The sequence below is a fragment of the Phodopus roborovskii genome, unplaced genomic scaffold (assembly GCF_943737965.1).
Source record: "Phodopus roborovskii unplaced genomic scaffold, PHOROB, whole genome shotgun sequence".
Classification (NCBI taxonomy): Eukaryota; Metazoa; Chordata; class Mammalia; order Rodentia; family Cricetidae; genus Phodopus; species Phodopus roborovskii.
In genome coordinates, this window is record NW_026125059.1 from 3,646,380 (window position 1) to 3,666,827 (window position 20,448).

A 20,448-nucleotide genomic window follows, 5' to 3' on the forward strand; every position below is an offset into this window, starting at 1 on the left:
TATGAGAGGCTGTTAACCCTCCAGGTGTACATGTAGCAGATGGGAAACAAGTCATACACCTGGTCTCAATTCAGGCTACAGGATCCCTGGGAACAGGAACCAGAACCCAGAGCAGGATCCAAAGCAGAGAGGGCCACACCAGACAGTGGGCAGCATTCAAAGCAGGGATAGGCAAGCCTGACCTTGAAGCCTGGTGGTCAGGCTGAGGCATACAGACCTTGGCTGCCCATGCAGTGGCCACTTAGTCCATGAGGACATACACATTTTGTGGGCAGTACCACGGCCTCGGAAAGGAGGGTTGGGCTGAAGGAACACATCCCTTATGGCCCTAGAACTCTCCCAGAGAGGCAGCAACAGGTGTCAGTGAAGGATTAACAGAATGGGTGCTAGGTGTTCTCCCATCTCCTGGACTGCAACATCCAGTCTGGACAGTGCTACCACCTTAGTGCCAGAAAACAGCAAGAGACTGACCCAGCAGAAGTGCTCTTGGAGCCAAGGAGGCCAGGAGAACACAGAGGTGTAGGGCAGGCCTGTGGGCATCACATCCCAGTGGGATGCCCAGCTCATGGCTCTCATTGCCATTGCCCTGTCTGTGGTTTGATAATGACTTGCCACCTGTAACTGACTCCCCACAGTAAGTACAGCACCATGGGGGCAGGAGGACCCCCCAAGGAGAGAGGCATCCTGACACAATAGCATCCAGTATATACAGGAGGGATTGTTGGAAGCCTGGGAGAAACAGTGTGAGCCAGGGCTTTCTTTGCCCATTTCCAGGAGCATCACAGATCCCAGGTGTCTGTGAGTCCCTGTAGGACCAGGTGCAGGGGAGCCAATAAGACAGCGACTCTTCAGTGGCTTTCTGAGGCTGTCAATCTGAAAGTTACCTATAGCCCTGACATGTACTATGAGTCCAACCAGGAATGGGTCATCAGGGCTCAGGGAGGAAGAGATGGCAGAAGGAGAAGATGGTGAACTGGAGTGGAGGTAGAGATGGCCAATACACATTGGGTGCAATGCCCAACTGGGTGCTGATGGTAAAGGGGGTGCCTGTACCTGTCTGTGCAAGGCTGGCAAGCTTTTGTTCCACTGATCAGCACCTGTGTACTGACTTCTGAAAACCAGGCTCAGCTCTGGCCAGGCTGAGCCTGGCCTGGCTGAACCCCTGCCTCACCCCCTTACAGAGAGGAGCAGATCAGCACAGACTGAATGTGGGTAGACACGAACATTAAGAATGCTGTCCTCAGCTGTGTGGAGCCTTGGCCTTTTATCCTGGCAGCCTCTCTAGGCGTGGAACCATAGGCAGGGCTCCTACACCAGACATTCAGGTCCTCTGCCTCAAACATACTCCGAACTGACTCAGTCACACCACTTTCCCCATATATACTGTCCTCCATCAGACACACCCTCCTCCCTAAGGTGCTCATGTTCTCCATATTTCTCCATCATAGATCCATGCCCTGCCCTGCTCCATCATACCTCCCTCACCTCTGTCCCCCCCCCCCAGTGCCATTTCCATACCTGCAGGGCAGAAGGCACATGTACATGTAGAGTCCATGCTGGTTCCCTACACCTGTGCTTGCCCCACTCCAGCTCCCAAGCACCCATGCTGGCCTGTCTGCTCATGTACTTCTGGTCCAGCTGCTGCCTTTCTGCTCACCTTCAGTCTCCAACCCCACAACGCATCTGCTGAGAGCCACCGTCCCCTCCCAGGGTGCCCTTCCACTCTCCTGTCAGCTCCCTCCAGATAGGAGCATGAGGTAGCTCCTGACATTGTAGAAAGAGCACCAAAAGGGGGCTCCAAAGTGATCTGTGCAAGATGGCCTGAGGCTCCAAGGACAAAAATCCAGAGGTATCCATTAGGCCTTCTTGTCATCATGCACCCATGATGACCACAGTCCTCAGGATGCCATCACGAACGTGCTTTAAGAAAACACAAAGGCCACACAACATGGCCACTGAAGCCAGCCCTCAAGAGTTGCTGGCTTTGTGCATTCTTCCAAGCCTTTACTCTCTTCATAGGTTAGCTGCCCAGGGCCAGGGATGTCCAGAGTACCCCCAAGACCCTCCAGGCCACAAGCTGGGATAGTTGCACCACCTGGAGCAAGCAGCTTTTTGGGACCCACAGAAATGGTTCCACTTCATCATGACATGAGGTTGGGGGGGGGTCCAACCCATTATTGATCTTTCAAGGTTAAACAACAGGCTATTTGGCCTAAGAAGTAACTAATGGATGCCTACTTTAACAACAGGATATTATCTTGTCTTGATGACAGGATACTTGATTTAAGGTTTGGTTTCTTTATGTTTTATGTATTGAGAAGAAGCAATCACACTTGCTTCTTCTTTGTATCTTGACAAGGAAGTTTCTTTGCCTTCCCCCACTTTTGATTGGGGTATATAAAGACAGAGTAATAAACTGGAGTGCCCTCCCAGTTCTATCCTGTGGCTCTCTGTTTTCTTTAGTATCTTTAATTTTTCTACCTGCCATTTCTTAATCCACAACCCCCCCCCCCTTCCCCGTCATGAACACAGGCACGGACAGCTGTACCTCAGTGTGGGCTACAACACAGCTCAGTCATTGCTCCAGCTGCACTAGACTGAAGATTGTCCTGGCTCCAGTCAGCAGAGCCTTCCAGCAAGGATGGACCATTCCTGCGTCCAGTTTTGAAGCCTGGAAGTTAGGGATTCCAGCCTATTCCTACACAATGGCTGCAATCGTGAGATGTACGGTGAGTGTGAGCTCCCTCTGGGGGCCTCTGACCCTGCTTAGGGGCTCCAGTTTGTCTGGTGAACCCCCCCCCAGACTAAGTAACAGACCAATGCTACTACAGGCCTCTCCTGGTGGGATGCTGGGACTGAAACCAAAGGGCTGTCCCAGAAGAGGGCCTTGCTGTGGGCCATGCAGGGCTCAGCTACACTGGGGAGGGGCAGGTGGCTGTAGTAGAGCAGGGCAATGCTGGGAGTGGCCTGAAGAGAAGTTCAGTCTCGCTGCCACTTCTGGTCCCACAGCACATGCTCTACTCGACTGATCCTCCTGGGAACAGCATTACCCATACTAGTCAACATGGAGAATCATCTGTGGTATCCACTGATGGAGAGAGAATGTGGGCTGCAGAGATAGCTCAGTCAGTAGAGCGTTTACGACAACTTGAGGACTTGACTTTGATTCCCAGCACCCAAGTAAAAAGTCAGGTGTGATCAGTGTATGCCTATAATCCCAGCCCTAGGAGAGGGCAACATGCGGGTCCCTAGAATACTTGGTGAACTCCAAGCCAAGGGGATGAATGGTATTTCTGAGCATGCATGCACAAGGGCACACTCTCTCCTCTCTCTCTTCTCTCTCCTCTCTCTCTCTCCCTCTCTCTCTCTCTCTCTCACACACACACACAGTGTTTGGGAAGACAGCTGGGTTGGCCACAGTACAAAATCTCAATGTTTCCCACTTTCAAAATGTGTAGCTGTTGTGTTCATGAAAGCCACCCCAGGATACATCACCAATCTAAAAGGCAAGAGCTCCCATTTTGTGGGCCAAGGCCCTGATGCTGTCCTTGCTGTGACACATTCCATGTCTTTATGTGTAAACACTGTGTGTGTAAGAATGACAGAACCCTTCCTGTGAAAACAGAGTAACCCTCCGAGATGAGTCTGTGTCATGGGGCCTTGTGCACACCCCAGCCATAGTAGCTCTTCTCTGAGCCTTACTGCTCCTCACAGCTGGGCCCTTTGGGTATCAGGAGAATGTGGGAGGGTCCATGCAGACAGCACTCTGCACACACTGTTACTTCTCATGCTACAGCCAAGCCCCTACTTGTCCTTACTCCCCACATGGCTCCCCCAGGATACCTTCCCCCAGTTACAGAGTTCAAGCCTTAATCTACCCTGTAATTCTAATTCATGTATTGCCATCCCTCTCTGGGCAATGGCTTCCCTTTGCCTTAGCTCTAAGCTCTCTGGTTATCCATGGCTTATACAAACTTGCAGCTTCCATTATGTTCAACCATCCTCCTATACATAAGAAGGACCTTCATTCGAGATGCACACGACTTTGGAAGATGACTCTAGGCCTATGATGTTGATAAGGTACCACAATCCCTCTGATGTTTGCTTTTTCTTCTGAACAGTGGGCAGATGGTACACCCATGTTTCCGGGTTCCCCCTTGGGGCCAGCTGAGACGGAGGCAGGAGGCAGCAGACCCTCAGAGGTTACAAGTCTCCGAATCCTCCTTGGCACATGGCCTTAGCTCCCTGATGCTCAAGGCTAGATGACTACAAGTCCACAGTAAATGTTGAGAAGCTCAAGGCACAGTGGGTCTGGCTTAAGAAGGGGCCACGGTTACCTCTCTATAAGCATTGGTTCCCAGCTGCCAGTTTCCATGGCATCCTAACCGGGCCACGGTTACCTCTCTATAAGCATTGGTTTCCAGCTGCCAGTTTCAATGGCATCCTAACGCAGGCTCCATTCAGGGTCTCACCAGGTCAACTAAGTGTTGGGCCAACACTGAGAGATTCCTTCCAGAAGAGACAGATGCCTCCTAGAGACAGGCTGCAGCTGGCGAGCAGGCGGAGCTGCACCCACAGATCCTATTGCTATTTTGGGAGGTGATCCTGCCCCACGGCTAGCCCTGAGTCACTGTGAAACTGGGATTCCCCAGTGAGGGTGTGCCAACACCGCCATTCAGATCCAGAACCAGGCGGTGGGAAGTTCTTCTCACTGCGGCCTGCCACCATCTACAGCGACAGCGCAAGGACCCTGAGTCACAAACCGCTAGCTGACAAGAGTACCCCTAGAGAATCTTCTCCAGCGGGGTTCCAGGAGAATAGGCCCATGTGACAAAAGCAAGGTGTCATGAGGAAACCAGGACTGAACACCCACCAGAGGCCCCTGGAGAGGAAAGAGTGTGCCCATGCTGGAATTCAGCCCTCTGAACAGTGGACTCTCCATTCACTGAAGGGTTACCTATGGAGATGCCAGCTACTATCACACGCGCACGCGTGCACACACATACACACACACACACAAACACGCATGCACACACATGCACACACACACACACACTCATGAACACACGCACGCGCACATACACGAACACACGTGTACGCACACACGCACACACATACACACGCGCGTGTGAGAGAGAGAGAGAGATCCTCTCCCAGCAGCTGTCTGCCCCAGCTTTCTGGACACAAGGGTGGGTGTGGACCCAGGGCCTCATTCCCATGTCCAAAGCCAACCTCTTCTCATGCCACGCTGATGCCTGCAACTTGTTCAGTGTCTACTTCCCCATCTCAGGGTTGGTTCCTACTGAGCAACATTCTGTTTCTAATTGTACTCATCCCCAATACCCCAGGGGTCTCCACATCTGATCATAGTGACAACCACCCAGAGATATCTAATAAGTACATAAAATGTACACTTTTATGGACAATATATAAAACAACAACAATAATGGCAAATGGGTCATAGCATTTCATGCCTGTAATGCCACCACTAGGGGGGTGGAGACAGGATGACCGTCGGTGCTTGCTGGCCAGCCAGCTCAGCTGTGTCTGAGCTCTGAATCCAGTGTGAAACCCTTTCTCAAGGAGTAAAGTAAAAAGGAGATTAAAGAAGACACCGTGGATCTCTATACACACACACACACGCACGCACGCGCACACACACACGTAAGCATGCACACACACACACACGATTGATGTCCTATTTAGAATATGAGGGGAGAAAAGGGAAATTAAGTTCCCATAAGATAGCATACATCTCACGCAGGAGCTCAGACACGACCTCATTAGGAGACAGGGAGAGAACTGCATTTCTACACCTACACAGTCACAGGGAGACATCAGCGGCTAATGCATCAGGCCCCAAGGGTTGCCATCACATCACAGGCCAGATGCTTCTTAAAGCACGGGAGAGATTCGTGGTAAGGTCTGGACAGAGTGAGGTTCTTTCTTCCCTTCCAGAGCCCTGGTCTTCCAGGAAGAGATCTGTGTCCCATTCCAACAAGATGCTTCATGTTTGTCCATGTGTCACAGCCAACATTCTTGGGAGCATCAGGGGACATTCAAGTGTGTGTGGGGAGGTCCTCACTGCTCAGGGGCTGGCCCTCTATCTGCAGGACACTTCCTCCTGGGGTCAGGACAGAATCACTGGAGGGGCCTCTAGCACCAACCTTCCATGACCCTATCCCAGAATCCCCAGAGGCCCCAGAGATAGCTCCTGCCAGTGGCTGCCATGCACCCTTGCACTCAGTGGTACTTCTCCGCAGAGTGAGTGGGAGCTTGCGTGGGTCCAGGTGCCCTCTGGGCTGCACTATGACTACTGTGAGGCTTGCTATTCCATTTACCTGACACCGTGGCCCACCAGCCTTTGTGGGAAAGGGGTGTTTCCAGGCTGCCTACAAAAGCTCAGGAGAACCCTTCCCTTGCAAGCAGGAGTCAGGGCACAGAGGCCAGCAGGCCAAGAACACTTGCCTCTCTAGATGAGTCCCAGGGTACCTGGATACCTGAGAGGCATCAACCTGACCTTAACACATGGGCCTTCCCACTCTGATCCCAATATTCACAACACTAAAATGGCCACAAGTCCCCAGAAACAATGAACCCCAGAGGGACACTAGAGAATGCTCCAGGAGGAGCTGCTGCAGAGGACAAAGGGCAGAAGAAAAAGGGTAGCCTAACCCTGACCACACCCCACCACCCGGTCTCATACAAGGCCGAGTCTAGCCAGGAAGAACAGGTCAGGGCCACCGAGGTGCTAAAGAGCCCCATCTGAAGAGCCCCATGCTTACCCACCCCATAGCAGGAGTCCTGCAAGGAGGCTGGGTGGACATACACCTGGCTATCAGAGAGCCCTCCCAGGAGCCGAGCCCCAGCCTCGCTTGCCTTGCTCTCCCTGACCTCTTGCCGCTCGCTCGCTGGCTCAGTCACTCTCTGCAGGCTCCTCCTCTGGCCTTTCTTCTCTTGGCCTGGCTGACTTGCTGGCCTACTCTTGTCTACCATAACAACAAAGCACAACCCGAGTGGGTGATAAGCCACAGGAGCGCACACCTCCCATTTCGTTCCTGGAGTATGGGAAGCCTAAGCCTCAGTACCGGTGGACAGGGTTAGCAAGCACATTCACTCTGCTCACACATGGAGGGCGGGGAGGTCTCCCTGGGGCCTCTTTGATAGGAGGCCATCTACGATCTCCACTGTCAGTTTGACTGGATTTGAAATCACCCAGAAGACTCACTTGCTGGGTGCATCTGTGAGGATCTTTCCAGAAAGTTTAACCGGGATGGGAAGGCAGCATGCCCTGAACCCTGGCAGCAGCATCCCATGGGCTGCGGCCCCTGACTAAATAGGAAACAGTGAGCCGAGCACCTGCGTTCATCTCCATGCTTCCTGACTGTGGGAGCCATGTGACCAGCGGCCTCAAGCTCCTGTCACCATGACTCCCCAGCCGTGGTGACTGTACTCCCACACTGGGAGCCAAAGCAAGCCTTTCCTTCCTTAACTCACTTTTGACAGGTGCTTGCCACACTGTCCCATACAAGGCCCTAAATATCTCCCCAAAGTTCTACCCCAAACACTATCACAGCCTGGACAGGCATTGACACACGTGCCTGGGGTTGCATACACACTCAAAAACATGCTCACCAAGCATGCTCCTGCATCGTGACTTCTGTGCATGCCATTCCCTCTGTCCAAGAAACTGTGTCTCCAGACCTTTACAAGGCTCTGAACAGGCCAACCTGACCACTCCCACCAATATGCTTGTTTCTCCCACCAGCAGGGGGCAACCTGTGGAAAAACCCAGGGGAGGTGCAGAGCTGGCCACAGAGGGATGGAGCCCTTCCCAGGGGCAGGGACTTATCCCTCACCACCAGTCCTTACTACCCCTTCTACAGTGATAGCCGCTGTGCAGGGAAGAATGACCGGACCCTATTGCACACAGCCTCATGCTTGTGGGACACAGACAGTGCCCTGTGGAGCTGGACTGTTATCAAGCAATGCAGAGTGGCCTGCAGAACCCAGTGAGTGGTCATGGCCACATGGAGCCACCATGGTGATGCAGACTAGCAGACACCAGGAGGCTTGGGCTGTCAATGATAGGGACAGGGTGCCCCAACCACAGCTGGTTGGAGCAGAGATGGGACCTTCCACCATGTCTGCTTGAGAGTGTGGACACGGCTTTAAAGAATGGAGGTGAGATGTGCTACCGTCACCGTTTGGCCCCCTCACTGTTGGGGACATTCCTATCGCCACAGGAATGCTGTAACATGGGCCATATAGGTACATCCTCCTGTTAAAAGTTTTTGTCCAAAATGACAAATTTTGTCAAAAATGACCAGCAAGCTGTTAGCCACCTATCATCCTAGAATCTAGAAGGCTGAGACAGAAGTATTTTAAGTTCAAGGCTATCCACGGCTACCTAGTGAGATTCTATCTCAAAGACACCAACAGAATTTATACAATCACCTGTTCTCAGATTACCAGACCCAATTCCAAGAACACATTTTCTCAAATATCACACACATACACACATATATGTATACACACTCACTCTCCCCATTACACACACACACACAGACCCTGATGGATTATCACACATGACATGAGCTCATCATGAGCATTCATCTTTATGTTCTTTCCTTTATTCCAGAGTCTGTCAAGCCTTCCATACCAGGACCAACATAGAGGCTCTGGCTTTTTACACACTGTATTGTCACTGTGTTTTGTGTGTGTGTGTGTGTGTGTGTGTGTGTGTGTGTGTATGTGTGTGTGTTATTCTATGTGTGGTATCTTGTCTCTCCGATGGTCAGAGTTGAGTAAGTTAGAGATCTCAACCTGAAAACATAGTCACCCCTAGTTACCCAACCAAACACTCAAAGAGCCTAGGGCAAAGATCCAGTAGCTGCAATCCAGACCACACCAGCTGCCTCAATGGGAAGCAAACTGTGAGCTTAAGTATGGAACCCTCAGTGGGTTCCTGAAGGGGGAGGGAGTCTACTCAGGACACAGCTGCAGACATGCCTGAGAGGCCAAGCTGTGCTCAGGGCCTGTCTTCTCCCAGGTCCAGACCTGCACACCCATCCCTGCCTGCCATGTTTCCCACAGCTCTGTCCCACCATCCATGAGCGGCAGCCTCTGTTCCAGCCCTGCGGTACCAGCTGTGCTTAGTACTGGAATTAGGTAATTTAATTAAGCTTTCTGTACATTGACTGCTTGATTTACTATGGTTAGAAAAGGAACATGCAATTTCTATGAAAGCCAAGTGGAACATTTGGGAGCCAGGGCTGGGAAGCTTCCAAAGCTGCTGTGGGGTGAGTGTGGAGCTGAGTGTGAGGATGGGGTGTTGTAAATGCCTGGGGAAATCTGTGCAGACTGCTCTGGGTGTCCACACTCATGCCTCTTAGGGAAGATGCGCCACAGCTGTTCCCACCACCGGGAGCTCCCATCCCGAATGCTAAGAACCAGAGCTCTTGTGGATGTGTGTCTGGGTAAAGCATCTGAAACAGGGATAGGCATTGTGATTTCATGTCTTAAGAAACCCAGTGATAGATCTCCAGGGCTTGGAGTTGAGGAGGGTGCTCTGCCCTGTAGCTGTATGCAGCATAGAGGTCCACACAAGGGCAGTCAGGAAGCCTCTGTAACTAAGTCTATTGCAGTGGTAACGGCAAAAGGGTGTCTCAAAGGCATGGGGGCACACCACTGGTCCAGTTGCCCAGGGTCCTCAGAGCTCCCTCATGTCTTTCCCTGCTCAGCCTTTCCCAGATGTCTGCATCCTGGGCAGAACATGAAGATCAGGGTGTGTGTGTGTGTGCTTGTGTGTGTGTGAGTACAAGTGTGAGTGTGTGTGTGTGTGTGTGTGTGTGTGTGTGTGTGCACCCACAGGCCTCACAGAACCAGCCCTGTAGAAGCAGCTCCTCCCTAGGGGACATGGTGATTCCCAATCCCCCACCTACCTGTATACCCTTCCTTCTTCCTTGCCTCTTTCCATCTACTCCCATTGCAAAGTTAACCTGAGAACCTACAGGAAAAGAAATCTATAGCTTACCTTACCCAGCCTTCCTTCTTAGGTCATTTTGTAACACTGACTCCTTCCCATTAAGCATAGCTGGGGAAAGATATTCTGATCCCAAGCTCCACGGCAAGGCTGGGTGAGTGGAGGAATCTCAGGGAAGAGCTGTCTCTGCTGACACCCATGTTCCTTCAGCACTTGAACGCAATGCAATCTCTAGCCTTTCTGTGGCCATCTCTAGCAATCGGTGGCCACCTCTAGCAATCGGTGGCCACCTCTAGCAATCGGTGGCCACCTCTAGCAATCGGTGGCCACCTCTAGCAATCGGTGGCCATCTCTAGCAATCGGTGGCCACCTCTGGGCCGTGAAGCATCAAGCACCAGAACAAAGAAAGCCAGCATGAGGAAAGAAAAGAGCTGGTCCTTGGTGACTCTGGGATAACCATGGCAGGCCTGATTACCTATCTCCAGCTATTCCAGTCATGGAATGTATTGGGCCAAACCTCAGCCATACTGCTTACTGCATACTGCATACTGCATACTGCATACTACACACTACATACTGCATACTACATACTGCATACTACATACTACACACTACACACTGCATACTGCATACTGCATACTACATACTACATACTGCATACTACATACTGCATACTACACACTACACACTAGCCTTGAGACACCACACACTTTCCGGTCTCCCTGAGCCTCTGCTTTCTTGCCTGCGAACACTTAATGATAGCATTTACACCTGAGGTTTGAGTGAAACCAGAAGGCACATGTGGCTTCAACAAATGTCATTGTGGCCACAGATACAGGTTTAAGTCCCAAGGCGCGGGAGAGCAGGCCTTTGCTAAATTCAGGTACCTGGAGTGGGGGGGTCACATTCCCACCTGCCAAGCTCCAGCAAGTTAAGGGACCTCACCTGGGTTTTCTGCATCCAGGACTCACAGGCAGGTGGCCTCCCAACACCTGTGGCCTGCCTCTGTGGTTTGGGACTCATGCTTTAGAGACATGAATGGCAGCCGGTGGCATTCATGTACCTTTTTTTCCAGACACACTATGCTGTCCTCTGGATTCCCAATTGTAGGGGAAACCAATAGCAGATGACTTTCTTTAGAGCTCAGGGGACAGGGACACCGCAAGGCTCGAGCCTCTCCTCTGCTTCGGCTCTAGGCTCTACCTCCTGAGCTCCTTGCACAAGCAGGCTCTCCCTCTCTGCATAACGTCTCTCTTGCTCGGGTGAATAAAGCTTCCAATCCAGTCTAGGCTTATATTCCAGCAAACTCTCCCCACTGGAGCTCTCATTCCTTGCTTCACTCCCTCCATCCAAGAGCAGAACAGGTCAGACCCTCCCAACCTGCACCAGCCTCCCTCTGCCTCCCCAGCCTGCACCACTGACGCCGCCTTCAGACTGCTGCCTGCCTCTCATGCATACACACACATGCACACACTCACATGCAAGCATATACACACGCTAATAGGTACACATACCTGCATGGGGGGGGAGGGAAAGGGTGCTGTCTCCTGACCTCCTTAGTCTTTTTACAGTTCGGCACTGAGAGTTTGGGGAGTTGGGGTGTGACCCCATAGTTCTTGAGCATGAATTTTGCAGACAGCTGCTTCAGTGTCTGAAGGCTGGACCTGCCTAGGGGACCTTGGAGGCAGAAGTGATCTCCACAGAGGTGGAGCAGGAGCCAAGGCAAGGGGGCCATGGTGGGGCAGATCTGATCTCAGTTTGCTGGAGATTGCTGATTTAACATCTGGAAGTCCCAGTAACCCCAGGGTTTCCTGGGGTCAAAGGTTGGCCAGACTTCCTGTATTTCTATACACAAAAATGGTGATCCTGAACAGAGCCCTCCAAGTGTGGCCAATGGCTTGATGCAAGCTTCCCATCCACTCCACTGCACAGGGGTACCCCTGGCTAGACCAGAGTCTGCAATGTTCCACTCTGCCCTGCAGATTCCAATAGCCCCTACCCCCCATGCCAACCTTCCCTCCAGGCAGGGACGCTGGGCATAAAGAGGCAATGACCAGCATTGCCAGAGTGCTTTCTCTGCCAGGAGGATGCACCAGGAGTGAGTATGGTGAGGATGAGGATGAGGGCGAGGCTGTTGCCGAGACAATGGCCATGAGGGAGAAGATGGAGATGATGAAGATGTTGATGAAGGTTGTGCTAATATTGGAGAGGACTGGACGGTGAGAGTGTGATGAATGTGATAATGGAGACAGCGCTGGAGGCATCATCTTCGGTAAGAGATGCTCACAATGATGATAAGGGTTTAGCAAAGATGGCAATGGGTGCCACACTAACTCCAAGTAATTGGGTAACCATGTGGCTTGGGAGCTGCTCTGGATGTTGGAGTCCAGGTAGGGGGCCAGAGACTCCTCTCTGTCACAGTGGGAATATCCTCAGACAGACTGGGGATGGCCATGAACACCCCAGACACAATAGATACAGAATGCTCCGCTGAGACGGTACCGTCATTGGCTATAGGGCAAGTTCAAGTTAGGACAACACAGGGATGGCATCTTAAGAAAGCTTCTCACAGTGCCTGAAACCTGCCCCCATCACCATAGATTGTTTTCTCCTGCAGCAGCCCCCCAGAATCCTGCCCATGACCTGATTTACAGGAAGGGAAGTGGGTACCTTTTGTGGAAGAACATTGGCCATGATTGACTTGTGTTGCCTGAGACAAGCCCCACTTCCCAGCACCACACTGAGACTCCCAGCAAACAATGCGATATGACATGGTGAGGGGTAGTCACACTGAACCCTTCCCCTTCCAGGAAAGAGAGTGGGGACACGGTCAGGCCACACACTGAGTCGACTATGCTCCAGCATCGCTGAGTAGATGCTCAACTCCCAAAGACAAGAACATGCATACTGCTCAAAACATAAACACAAGCTGGGTCACAGCTGTGATCCCAGCTCTCAGGCAGTGCAGGATCAGAAGTTGGAGATCATCCCCGGTGAATGTGAGGCTGGCATAGGCTAAAGGGTACCCCACATTACAAAATAAAGTTAGCCCAGAAACAGAGGAAGGCAACAACAAGGGGTGTGGGGCCAGGGAGTGTGGTGTGTGTGACTATGAACAAATGCATCCCACACATGCGTGTGAATGTACCATTAATAAATGCAAATGAACTCACAAACATACACACAAGCTCATATCCATGGATGCCAAAAGGTGACCTCAGGCCAGCCACAGTTCACATATGTGCTCTGGTGCCTACACACTGCCCTTGAGAATTCAGACAGAATCTCGACATCTAAATGAAGGATATTCCATGTAAGTTTTTTTTCCCCCCAGTTTACATAAAGAACTCCCCTAATTCGGGAACAATAAATCCCATTTTAAATTTTTTCTTCTAGGCCAGAGAGATGGTTCAGCAGTTAGGAGATCTCACCCTGCCCAACAATAATCTTTCTTCTTCCTACTTACAGTGCCCTCCTGTCAAGTTAGTTGTTTGTTCAAGAACTGCCCAGGGCACAGAGCTCTCTATTAGTCTACTTATTCACCGTCTGTAAGTCCCTCGGACTGGCAAATTCAAAATGCAAGGGGATGGGTAAACTTTCACGTATCAAGGAGTTGTGTGCACCCTTCCAAGGTGCTTTGCATGCCGTGGTCCACGCTGGGGACATTATACGGTCTCTGATAAAGCCTGAGCAGTAACAAGGACCATAAAGACATTTTGGCACAGCATCAGGACAAGTCCCTAGTCCCATCCCCAACCACTGAAGGCCATCTCAGCCACTCACCATGACCTGTTTTATCCAAACAGATGCACATGCTCCTCACATGGCAAATCTGAACTCTACTCTCTCAGGAAGGTTCCCTGGGATCCTGTAGGCTTCTAGGACAAATCAACTTTGCATTTCATGGGGCTGATTTTAAAACAAAGCCAAACACCATGGTTTCCAGGAGATAGGACGTTTAGTATCCTGACCACCCTGGAGCTGGTTCTGGTCCCTGCAGGAGCATGAGCAGCCATCACTGGACCAGAGTAAGATGCTGGGGTGGGAGTCAGCCCGCCAACTGGGTGAGGAAATGAGAAATCTCACAAATGTCAGGCACCCCAATCTCTGGCTCAGCCGTCTGCATAGCTTCAGTCGACTCGGACAGAGCCCCTACATGGGCCTAAGTTTTCCTGTCCCTTATGTAACCCCCTCCCAAAGCTCCCCTCCTTTTCCCTACACCCTCCTCTGGCACAGGCCACACGATGGTCCCCAGCTGGGAGATCTCACTGGCCCCACTCATGCTGAGCTCTGTGTAGCTATGGCCTCAGAGCTGAACTGCTCCCTCCCAGACGGAGACTCCTACATCTCAGGAAACTCCTAAAACTTCTAAGATCCACAAGGCCCCTTCTGAGGGTTACACCAGCAATGACACTGACTGAGGGGGTAGGGAGGAGAGACAGAGATACAGGACACACACACACACACACATACACACACATACACACACGTGTGCACGCACACACTCACATACACATACACACACATACACACACCCCACACACACACACATACACACACACACCACACACACACACATACACACCCACATACACACACGTGTGCACGCACACACACACATACACACACACCACACACACACACATACACACACACATACACACACACACACCACACACACACACACACCACACACACACACATACACACACATACACACACACATACACACACACACACACACACACACACACACACACAACCCCAGAGTCTGATTAGCCGGCCTGCCTGCAAGATCTGTTATGTAAGTGTCTTGTAAAGTGGGCAGGAGAATGCTTTTGTTGTTATATAATATTTATGCACACTGTTATCAGGGTGCATGTTCCACACACACATATGTTTAGGAGCCCTCTCTACCCTCCACCCATGATCTCTCAGTGTCCACTGCTGCAGTATCAGACAACTAGTTCCCACTTATTTCTGATTCCTCCCAATGTTTTTTCCTTATTTTTTCCCTTTTGTTTAAACATGTCTTTTTGTTTTAAGTATTTTTACACTTGGCATTACCATCTTAAAACATTTTTACATCTTATACAAATGACCCATAAGAAGGAAAAAATATGTATAAACTTCAGTTGTAACCCCAATCCATCATTGTTGCCTTCTCTGAACTGTGAGCTTCTTGAAGCCAACAAACTCTTCATACTGGGAGAGAAAGCACACTGATATTTCCACCTAATCCAAAGACGTCACTGTTGCCAACAGACTCCTGGGGCAGGGCTGTAATGGGGAAGGAAGCCGAGGCCTAGGGGAGACCAGACAGCAGAGGGTTCAGTGCACTGACACAGCCCCCACCAAAAAGCAGCTGTTCCTACTGACATTTTTAATTCTAAACCCCGGCTTTGAAATGATACATAAAACTATGTCCACAACAATAAGATAAAAAACAGCACACATCACTGCTTAAACACAGCACGTGCTTAACATGAAAGCTCTCTTGTCACGGGCAACCGTGCCCTTCACTCTCAGCTTCTTGGTGGACAAAGCAATGACGGTTAACACAATTAATCATAAAATGTATATTAGCCTTAAAATAGCAACAGGCTAAGCAGAGACATAGCTCGCTTGCTTTGATACTAAAGCTCGGGGATTGTCTCAGGGGGTCTTAGGGAGGTCACAACGTAGCATTAAGTAGCAGTGACACCAGGAGGAGGCAGCCGAGGGACAGGCCCTGGGGAGATGGCTCATTGGGCAAAGCCGGCTCCGAACAAGTGCGAAGCTGAGTCAAGTCCTCAGAACCCACATAAAGTCAGACATCAGTGATCCTGGCACTGAAGGGAGTGAGATGGGAGGTGGAGACGGGCCATCACCGAAAGCTCAAGGCCAGCTAGCCTGGTGGAAATGGCAGCCAACAACAGAGACACTGTGCCAAGCAAGGTGGGGAACAACTCCTGAGCGAGTCCTAGACCTCCACACTTGCAGTGTACCACGTCTTCCTCTATGTGCATGCACACTCACTCACAGAAACACGTGTGTGCGTGAGTGCATGAGCGCGCACACACATACACACACATGCATGTGCATAAACACGCACATGCACGCATGCGCACACACACACTCACACACGCACTCACACATACATGCATGTGCATGTGCATGAGCACGTGCACACTGGCACACACACATACACTCACACACACACACATAAACACACACATACACTCACACACACACACAAGCCCCTCTCTCCTCCTTCCCCTCCTCCTCCCCCACCCTACACTTAGGAGATGGGAGGAGTCCTGGAGATCTGCACTTCACGTACCTCCCGAGATCCAGATATGAGAACCAGAAAGCATCAGAGGAACAATTGCCCACCCATGTTCCCCACCATGTCATTCTGCAGACACTACGAGGCTCACCCTGTGAAGGATGAGTGGCTAAAGCACCCGTGAAGGGCTCTGAGTACACCCCACATAAAGGGGATAACACCGAGCTGCCGAGGTTCAGAGATGCATGGCTTCATGTCTCCTCCAGACTGATGGCCCCCATCATTGTTGCTTGTTCACACCCTCACCTGCGATTCTAGGTACTTCCAGTAGGGGCAGTGTTGAGTTCATGCTTGCTAACCCATGCGCTGGCTCCTCACACCATGGACTGGTTATTCTCAAGTCACCTGCTGCCACGTGGTGTGCCCTGGCTTGGTGGTGTGCCCTGGCTTGGTGGTGCGCTCACTTCCCTCTTGTGGAAAGGACATGGAGCTGTGCAGAGCACCCACCCAGGACACTGCACAAGCCTTCAAGGTGAGTGCACAGCACCGGACTGGAGCAACAGCTACCTGTGACCATAGCTGACTCCGAGGCAGATGCCCACCATGGTGGCTGGGCTCACACCCATTCAAAGTCAGGGCAGGAGAGAGAGAAGAGGCAAAGGCCCTCTCAAGTTCGGTAACAGTGTAACCTCTGCCTATGCATAGATGTGCACACTCCAGACAGGACTGGCTTTTGAGCAACTAGAAGCAGCAGGCACACTTCCTGTTAAGTCTAGAAGACTGTATGTTTCCAAAGCTCTGTGCCCATGGACCTGAGACCTTGCACCATGGCTGGCCTCCTTCGCAGCCTCAGCAGAGCCTGTGGCCACCACCAGCCACATCATTTACAGAGGTAGCAGTGCCCAATTTACACACCACCGTTAGGAGCATCACGCAACCCCCTAAAATGCCTCAGAGTTCAAGGAGAACAAAGTGGGTGGGGGAGGGGGCGAGAGTGGCTGGCTGGTGGTGCCCGTGCGCCTGCCGCTGTTTTCCTTGAGACCCTGTGTTCTCTGTGGGCCCCGTGGTAGCAGTCTGTTCTGGATGCAGCAGAACACAGTGTACAGAGAGAAGCTGGGATCATTTAACTGCTGTGCTAATGCGCTAAGTACCAACCCCTGGAGGAGGCTACTGATCTTTAATCAGCCTCTCACTCAGCCCCAGAACAAAGGTCCCCCGCAGGGATCCTGAACAAGAAGCTGAACAATGCATTACTCAAGACACTCCTTCCAGAGTCTTGGCCCAGACAAGCCATCCACACTAACTCATCTAGGCACAATGCTGTCATCTGCCCCGTGGCGAGGCTCTAAGGTCATTTGGGCTGCCAGCACCTGTGGCCCTATTTATTCAATCCTGCTGGTGGCTTCTATGGCTTATGCCTGTGACGAGGATGCCTGGCCATTAGAGGAGCAGTTCTCAGTCAGTACCTCCTACCAGGAATGTTCCCCTTAAGTCACCTGTGACCTGGAGTCTTTACAAAGTGGCAGAAACCCCTGGCCACAGCTGAGACGGGACATTGCCACCTAAACCTACCTTTCTGAGGCCAAGCTCATTTCTAGGTATTTTCACAAAGGAGCTCCCCATCTCTAACCTACGTAGGAGGGGGGGGGCTTTGCATCCCTTCTACTGCCCACCATGGGTATACACATCTTTGCATAAAACAGCACAGTGTTTGGCCCAGGGCTCTGAAGGCGCCAAAGCCCACAGAAGACAGCTCTAAGCGACGACTAAGATGGAGCACCCCTTGATGCTGTACTGCCCCGAGGCTGGCAGGGTCTCTGTGACTGTCTGAGTCCTACACCCACTCCTTCTCCTTCTCCCACACACAGCACCCTGGCAAGACACCTCACCGGCTCCCCAAAGCGACGCAAACAAGAAGTCAGGACACCTCTCCCTCACTGCTTAGCAGCAAGGATGACTTAGATGGGAGCAGACAGAGTCCACTCCCCGCATGGCATGCGGTCAGTATTTGAAAGTAACAGCCGGCACACACTTGTGACTCCAGTGCTGGGGAGCTTGAGGCAAGAGGGTCAACCTGCGCTACAATATGAGGCCCTACCCGTGCTGTCTTTGTAGTTAATGTCCTTGGGGTGTGGATGGCGGGACCGAGGGGGCGTGACCTTTTTGCATGTGATTCCCAGGTCACTCCCCCATGTGGCACCAGGACTCTGCTTGCCTCCACACATTTGAAAGGCAAGCTAGAAGGGACGGGCATTATCACAGACCTCCACCCCTGCAGAGGGGACCCCAGTCTCACTGTGGGACCCAGGCCAGGCATACAGGGTGATGTGTGAGTGGGTCGCAGCTATTTGTTCACACAGAAGATAAAAATTTTAAGATTTGGAACTAGCAAAATAAAACACTATGGAAACCCCAAACACTCTTGGGAATACCGTAGATGATGTGTTGCCATGGTAACCAGTGCCTGAATTATTCAGCAGTAGAATGTGGAGGATCCTAAGATGGAACACAGGCAGAGGGCTGATCAGACCGTTCCTGCAGGGAAGATACGGGGGCACCAGAGGCCACCTCCAACTTCAAGGGGAGACTGACAGCCTCCTGCTCTCTGTATCTAATTCTGGGATGCGTTTCCATTTTCAGATGTAGTGACAGCAACTCCGAAGCTACTACACCACATCCCAGACTCTAAAATTAGTTGTCAGTTCTGTGAGCAAAAGGGAATCCCAGTCCTAGAAATTCCCAAACCAAGTAAGCTCCACACCTTGAGGCCCACCCTTTGCATGCAAGCTACTTGCAGCTTCTCTGTAGCCCCACATTCCACAGTCCACCAGCTATCTGCAGGTGACCCACAGCCCCGCCCTCCACAGCCCCGCCCTCCACAGCCCCGCCCTCCACAGCCCCGCCCTCCACAGCCCCGCCCTCCACAGCTATACCCTCTATAAATGCTCTACTGTCCAGCCTTCTGAATTCCAAGACCAGGCCGTTCCCCTCTGGCCTGATCCACAGCACAGTCTGTCTTCACCTAGGGTAAGCAACCACCTAGTTGCTAAGCAACCATCACCTGGTGGCTTTCAGGGACTGTAGGACATCAATTGTTCTTGTGGGCTACCAACAAGACTTTGAGGCCAGAGGAGGAGAGCCTGGCCCCAACTGTGGTAGAGTAGGGGAGGTTGTCAGTGTATCCCTCATCCTGGAGCACATAGGGTGTGGTGCACATTCTGTCCCCTGAAGTGTGACACTGTATGTGGACAGTCATGTAAGTGCAGCTTCTTGCAACAGACTTGGATGACCTAGCAAAGCTGGACCCATGTTCTTAGAGGGAGATGGTTAGGTGGGAGCTATGAGGGGTAGCATGTAGCCAGCCCTGCCACAGAAAACATATATCCTCAGCAATTAGGCCCAGGCCCCTCCTTCACACATGCCCCTTGGCTCAAGGAGACTGCTGGTTCACAGAGGGGCATTCTGGTGATATCTGGGAAAGTTTCAATTGTCCCAGGGAACATGACAGGCAGAGGCCAGAGATGCTGCTGAGCCACAGGTACACAGGCAACCCCCACGCAGTATCAAGGGCTGAATGATCTGTTCCCATCCATCTCTCTGTGAGCCTGCCCAGCACTGCAGGGCGGCCTCTGACTTAGTCTGCACACGGCCACTTACTTGGAGAGCTTCATTTCTATCTGCTGCCGGATCTCCTGCCTCTCCTCATCAGTCCTCCTGGGGAAGATGTTCCGGTCCTCTAACTCCTGCTTGCTCGGCCGGTTCCTCAGCTTCACTGCCAGCAGCTCCTTCTTGCATTTCCTTGGCAATGTCCCTGTGAGACCCACCGGGATGAGAAACACGTCTTAGAGGACTGGCTTCATGCAGCCTTCAGTGGATACAATCAGGAGTTCAGACAGGGGGATGGCGGGGTGGGGGGTGGGGGGGACATCCGGAGCTGAAACCAGAAGACCCATACACGCTACATTGTATAGGTGTATTCCATTCCATTCCATTGGCTCGGTGGGCAGGGCAGATGCATGCCACATTAAGGACCACATGCTCCACAGTAGGGATCATCCAGGAACTAGACTCTTGGGGGGTCCATGGCCAATGCTGCCTTTCAAAGCCACATGCACACAGGTCATAAATTACAGAGCAACTCGCCCTGTGGCTGCTGTGACTCCAGCCCTGGGTAGCACTGACTTCTCAACCCAGT

General features: G+C 51.8%; 1 protein-coding gene across 1 annotated transcript in view; it reads right to left on the bottom strand.

Annotated features, from left to right (window-relative positions):
* The window catches only part of Phactr3 (phosphatase and actin regulator 3), a 181,227-nt gene that overhangs the window by 10,124 nt on the left and 150,655 nt on the right, over nucleotides 1–20,448 (bottom strand). The window contains exon 8 of the mRNA XM_051185183.1: nucleotides 19,911–20,064. Coding sequence (XP_051041140.1) covers nucleotides 19,911–20,064 — 154 coding nt within the window. The remainder of the gene's footprint in view (nucleotides 1–19,910; nucleotides 20,065–20,448) is intronic.